Source organism: Aethalodelphis obliquidens, unplaced genomic scaffold (assembly GCF_003676395.1).
Source record: "Aethalodelphis obliquidens isolate GAN/ISIS:26980383/991018 unplaced genomic scaffold, ASM367639v1 scaffold29, whole genome shotgun sequence".
Lineage (NCBI taxonomy): Eukaryota > Metazoa > Chordata > Mammalia > Artiodactyla > Delphinidae > Aethalodelphis > Aethalodelphis obliquidens.
The window spans coordinates 7940399-7947123 of NW_020837973.1; the positions used below are offsets into that span (position 1 = coordinate 7940399).

At 39.7% G+C, this 6725-nt stretch overlaps 1 protein-coding gene across 1 annotated transcript; it reads right to left on the reverse strand.

Moving 5' to 3' along the window:
* Window positions 1-3047: 3047 nt before the first annotated feature.
* Window positions 3048-3943, reverse strand: TAS2R1 (taste 2 receptor member 1). The gene is given in 2 exon segments (XM_027125382.1): window positions 3048-3445; window positions 3448-3943. Coding segments are annotated over 2 exon segments (894 nt in total).
* Window positions 3944-6725: the final 2782 nt, after the last annotated feature.

The window sequence follows — 6725 nt, forward strand, 5'->3', positions numbered from 1 at the left end:
CCCCCTCAAAATCTGGATGTTTTCAGCTCGTGGTGACTGATTTTCTCAGTCCCTACCCTTTTCCCAGCATAAAGTTTTCAGATGACAGTCTACAATGATTAGGTGGCAAAAATATAATTCTTTTAAAAAGAATATACCATTGACATTAAGTTTGTGTTAATACAATCTCTAATGTGATTCCAAACTCATACCCTAGCAAGACCCTCTTTAAAACAGGTGAGTCTCCCTGCCTCGTCATTTGAATTGTTCTCCAATATGAGCGCCATCTGTCTGCAACATCTGTTATCCCACTGATTGCCAAAGTTGATTTGCATGACCTGGCTGGTTTCTTTCTTTCTTGGATATTTCTGACTACCTATCCCTCCTCTCACCCAACGAGATATAGGTCTACATGCCCAAAAGTTGTGGAAATCAGATTTCTCAAGCCTAAAATTAGAATACTTATAGTTTGACAAGAATGACTGTACTTAAGCACATGGAGCATAATATTTAAACTGTCTGAAGTCTCTAGAATGGGTGGTCCCTAACCTAAAGAAGACAAGTAAACATTAAATGCTAATGTCTTCCTCCCATTTTTAGGTCCAGATTATTCTAACTTCAAGCCTTTACTACATTTGAATGAGAGACTGAGAATTTAAAAGGCATTCTTAATCTGTGAGAGTTTTTAAATTGTTGCCTTTATTTCCTGAGTCAAATTGTTGCAGCATTTATATTTTGAGAAATCTGTTGCTATAAGCACACAGATTTAACCTTCTTGGTTGGAGTCACAATCTTATGGTCACTGAAACCTCAGAGAATCCCTGGACTTTGGGCACTGAAGGGGTCAACATCAGAATGGAGAATGGGATGCAAAGTGGCAGCATTTGTCTCCTGGTTTGGGGGTGTCTGACCTCTCTCTGAAATGGAATGGAATGCTATTGCTGGCCCCTTTTTCAATAAGAGCCTGCCTCTTTGCCCATCTCCTTTGTTGCTGACTGAGCAGGAAGGCCACAGGAAGTAGGGGAAGGGTGGACAGTGCCTCATCCTGCAGTCAGCAGTCCTCTGGCTGGACCCATGGGCATGTTATCCCACAGTCAAGTCTCCTGGGCAACTGTGTCCCACTCCATCTCAAAAAATTCAGGGACAGGGTGGAGGACAATGCCGTATCATGATAGAGGCTAACCCCATGCTAAATGAGCAGGACAAAAACAATTTGTCAAGGTTAGGGAGTCCACATAAGGGTGGCTCCAGAGACACAAAAGACCCAGTTACTTTTGCTTCAACGATGGAGCAATTATTGTCCCACGCACTACCCATCAACGTGATAGCTAGGTGATGTTTCTGGAAGAAATATATTTCTAGGAAAGTAGACTGCAAAAGCATTTCTAGAAGAGTTTGCTTTAGCATGCATTATCTTTTTTATAACTTTGGTAACTTTCAAGCATACGAACAATCATACCTTCGTATTCATCTCATTAACCAGCATTATTAAAGCAGGAGTTGCATGAAATTGAATGAGAATTTGGCATCTGAGTAAAAAAGTCACATGAGAATTGTGTATTTACAAGTTTTCCCCTGAATATTTGAAATCTCTTCTGCTCTCCTTTTCTCCACCTGCAGGTATACACACCACGATTCAAGGATAAGGCATCTGAACTTGAGATGTACAGAAAATAAAAGTGATTCCTCACTGTCCCCTCCAAAGGAAGGGGCAATCATCACCTCTGTTACACCACTGCTCTTCCCAGAGCTGACCACCTGAGTGCACAATTAGCTATAAACCTCCCACCTATTGGGACATGGGAAAACAAAATAGCAGGAAGACCAAGGCTGTTATTTTGCTCTTTCCTCTGTGGGAAGAGGAAGAACAGCCTCAGAGCTTTCCCACACCCAAGAAGATGAATATTTCCCTGGATCTTCTGAAGCAAAGACCTCAGTTTAGTACAACCACGCCTGCATGTCTTAGGCTTATAAACCAATATTTGAATCCACATTATTGATGATTGTCAAACCTAAACACATTTTCAATCATCATGTGTGAAGTTATAAGCTATAGCCAAAATGAGGAACATCTTTTGCTTCACTGGGAGCAAAAGATTTCTGAGGTTGTTTTAGAAATATACATATATATCTTAGTTAGCATCCAACGTCATCGTCAAATAGAAAATGCATTTGTGACTTCAAGCAGATGGAGATACCTCCAGCCCACCCACCTACTGATGTCACTTCATGGGGAAGACATGCAACGTGATAGGAGCTCCAAATTGCCACCATCAGTTGAAAGGGTCCCAAAGCTGAGAACACAAGTGCAAAGTGAAATATATTTGCAAGCTATTGTCTGTTCAGTGTGTCCAATTAGGGGAAATGGAAAATGAGAGTTCAGCCCTTGATTTCTCTTCCTCTTCTATCTGTCTGCCTTTTTACCAGTTGATGGGACACGTCACCATGGCATCTAGGATCTTGGCACCATGGAGCAGGTGAGCCTGCTTACAAGGACAGAGAAAGACAGCCTGTCCTCAGCTTCCTCTCTGATCTGATGAGGAAAAATGGTTCTATTGTCTGTGACTCTAACAAATAGTGCAGAAATAATATCCAGGTAGACAAGAAATGAGCAATCAGTGCTTCCAGCCAGGATAAATCATCTAAGACCAGGCATCAGACACACAGGGTCCCCACGACATTCGTGCATCTTTCTGCCATCACAAGTTCAAACATGTGCTTCCCTTTTTCTTTAAACTTTTTATTTTGAGATAATTGTAGACTCGCATGCAGTCATTAAGAAATAATACAGAAAGATCCCTGTACCACTTACCCAGTCTTCAACAGTTAGGTAACATCTGGCAAGGGTACTGACATTGATGTAATCCAGCAACATGCATTATGCTTTGAAAATCAGTGTAACCCTTTGAAAAAGGAAAGAATCCATAAAAATGTCTCAGGTTGGACAAATAATCCTTAGATGATGTTTTGTATATTTATGAACAGACTTCTTTGTTTGTTTAGGGAGGCATGGCAGGCACTGTTAACTCACTGAACTGCCAGTGTTTTGACTGGATCAAAGTTCTCTCTCACTGACAGCACTTTCTTTGGAGGAGCAATTTCTTTGCATTTTGTTTCATTTTAGGATTTCCTAAAATTAAGGTAATAGAGTGTCCAGAGTGGTATGAACCAACCCGCAAGATGCAGAACAGAAATATGAAGCTTCTAAAATTGAAAATTTGAGAAAAGAGCAAAGCAGCTGTCATGGAGTGGCAGAGATAGAGGACCAGAAAGGACAGGATGGAGAGAAGAGTGCTGATGTGCACGCATGTGTGAGGGTTCCTGGGGCCTGTTGCTGTGTTTCTCATCTGTCAGGTGTGTCTCCCCAGAGAAAATATCAAGAGCAGAGAAGAAATAAGGAAGATAAGTAATGGCAATGAGAACTCAGCAAAAAGAAAGGCAAACTGTAAAGCAGGTATTTCTTTGATTGGGTGGTTGCATTTGGGGAGAAAAGGCCCAGGAAGTGTTCTTTGGAAAATATCCACCTATGTTTGCTGTGGAAAACATCCATGCTGGATGCATATAGCAGGGACTCAAGTACCAGTCAAGGAACCAACTTGGATATCCTCACCTTCAAGCGGAAGTGTGGGTGAGCAATGGTGGCAATCTTGGCACAGTAGAAAAAGCTGAGCCATGTGGCGAATCAAAGTCCCGATTCATTTATAAATGTGAGAATTACGAACTTCTCAGCAAGCTGAGGGAATTCAATCAAGGAAAGAACAGCCAGGTTAACGTAGAAGATGGCTAGTTGCAGACAAATCCTGGAAATCGCCAGGCAGGAAACAAGGAGATCCAATGGAATCATCTTTCTCTGCTTGATCAAGTGAGTGCCATTCACAACCACACTGATGCCATTTACTAAAACCCCAAAGAGAAATTTTATCACTGCCAAACAAAGGTGGCTAATGAGGTGAGACTCCAGCATTTCGAGAAGAAAAAATCACCTACTGTAAAAAAATGATATAGTTATAGATTTTTGGACAGTTTGGATTATTCAAGTTTTCTATTTTTCTTCAACTAGATTAGAATCCCTTTGGAGGACATGACTCTTAACAATAAAGGTAATGAGGTAACAATGTGGTAGACGTTTGTTTGTATCACTGTTTTCTCAATTTAGTTCCGAGGCAGTAAAATAAGAAAGAGACTCTAGCAACAATTTGCTTCTTAATGATGGTGTTCGCATTTTCCAGGTCTACTTAGCTTTCAACTTCATCACAAGCAAATGGTGGAATCACCTTCAAGGCTGGGAGAAGGGCTCCTCCACTATATAAGCAGTGGAAGTTTCTCAGTCCTTCATCTCTACCATGAATATTTAATTGTGCCTGCAGGTGTGATTCTACTTAACATTTGTGAGTCTTCCTTTTTTTTTTTTTAACATCTTTATTAGAGTATAATTACTTTACAAAGGTGTGTTAGTTTCTGCTGTATAACAAAGTGAGTCAGCTATACGTATACATGTATCCCCATATCCCCTCCCTCTTGCGTCTCCCTCCCACCCTCCCTATCCCACCCCTCTAGGTGGTCACAAAGCACCGAGCGGATCTCCGTGTGCTATGTGGCTGCTTCACACTAGCTATCTATTTTACATTTGGTAGTGTATATATGTCCATGCCACTCTCTCACTTCATCCCAACTTAATCTTCTCTCTCCCCGTGTCCTCAAGTCCATTCTCTACATCTGCGTCTTTATTCCTGTCCTGCCCCTAGGTTCATCAGAACCTTTTTTTTTTTTTAGATTCCATGTACATGTGTTAGCATACAGTATTTGTTTTTCTCTTTCTGACTTACTTCACTCTGTATGACACACTCTAGGTCCATCCACCTCACTCCAAATAACTCAATTTCATTTATTTTTATGGTTGAGTAATATTCCACTGTAGATATGTGCCACATCTTCTTTCATCTGTCAATGGACACTTAGGTTGCTTCCATGTCCTGGCTATTGTAAATAGTGCTGCAATGAACATTGTGGTACAGTACTCTTTTTGAATTATGGTTTTCTCAGAGTATATGCCCGGTAGTGGGATTGCTGGGTCATATGGTAGTTCTATGTTTAGTTTTTTAAGGAACCTCCATACTGTTCTCCATAGTGGCTGTACCAATTTACGTTCCCACCAGCAGTGTAAGAGGGTTTCCTTTTCTCCACGCCCTCTCCAGCATTTACTGTTTGTAGATTTTTTTGATGATGGCCATTCTGACCAGTGTGGGGTGATACCTCACTGTAGTTTTGATTTGCATTTCTCTAATGAGTAGTGATGTTGAGCATCCTTTCATGTGTTTGTTGGCAATCTGTATATCTTCTTTGGAGAATTGTCTATTTAGGTCTTCTGCCCATTTTTGGACTGGGTTGTTTGTTATTTTGATATTGAGAGACATGAGCTGTTTGTATATTTTGGAGATTAATCCTTTGTCTGTTGCTTCATTTGCTAATATTTTCTTCCATTCTGAGGGTTGTCTTTTCATCTTGTTTATGGTTTCCTTCAATGTCAAATGCTTTTAAGTTTCATTTTGCTCCATTTGTTTATTTTTATTTCCATTTCTCTAGGAGGTGGGTCAAAAAGGATCTTGCTGTGATTTATGTCATAGAGTGTTCTGCCTATGTTTTCCTCTAAGAGTTTGATAGTATCTGGCCTTACATTTAGGTCTTTAATGCATTTTGAGTTAATTTTTGTGTATGGTGTTAGGAAGTGTTCTAATTTCAATCTTTACATGTAGCTGCCCAGTTTTCCCAGCACCACTTATTGAAGAGGCTCTCTTTTCTCCATTGTATATTCTTTCCTCCTTTATCAAAGATAATGTGACCATATGTGTATGAGTTTATCTCTGGGATTCTATCCTGTTCCATTGATCTATATTACTGTTTTTGTGCCAGTACCATACTGTCTGGATTGCTATACCTATGTAGTATAGTCTGAAGTCCAGGAGCCTGATTCCTCCAGCTCCATTTTTCTTTCCCAATATTGCTTTGGCTATTCAGGGTCTTCTGTGTTTCCATACAAATTATGAATATTTTTGTTCTAGTTCTGTGAAAAATGCCATTGGTAGTTTGATAGGGATTGCACTGAATCTGTAGATTGCTTTGGGTAGTATAGTCATTTTCACAATGTTGAGTCTTCCAATCCAAAAACATGGTGCAACTTTCCATCTGTTTGTATCATCTTTAATTTCTTTCATCAGTGTCTTATAGGCCTTGTTTTTGTATCCATTTAGCCAGTCTATGTCTTTTGGTTTGAGCATTTAATCCATTTACATTTAAGATAATTATCGATATGTATGTTCCTATTACCATTTTCTTAATTGTTTTGGGTTTGTTTTTGTAGGTCTTTTCCTTCACTTGTGTTTCCTGCCTAGAGAAGTTCCTTTAACATTTGTTGTAAAGCTAGTTTGGTGGTGCTCAATTCTCTTAGCTTTTGCTTGTCTGTTAAGGTTTTAATTTCTCCATCGAATCTGAGTGAGACCCTTGCTGGGTAGAGTAATCTTGGTTGTAGGTTTTTCCCTTTCATCGCTTTAAATATGTCCTGCCACTCCCTTCTGGCTTGCAGAGTTTCTGTTGAAAGATCAGCTCTTAACCTTATGGGGATTACCTTGAATGTTATTTGTTGCTTTTTTCTTGCTTCTTTTAATATTTTTTCTTTGTATTTAATTTTTGATAGTTTGACTAATATGTGTCTTGCTGTGTTTCTCCTTGGATTTATCCTGTATGGGACT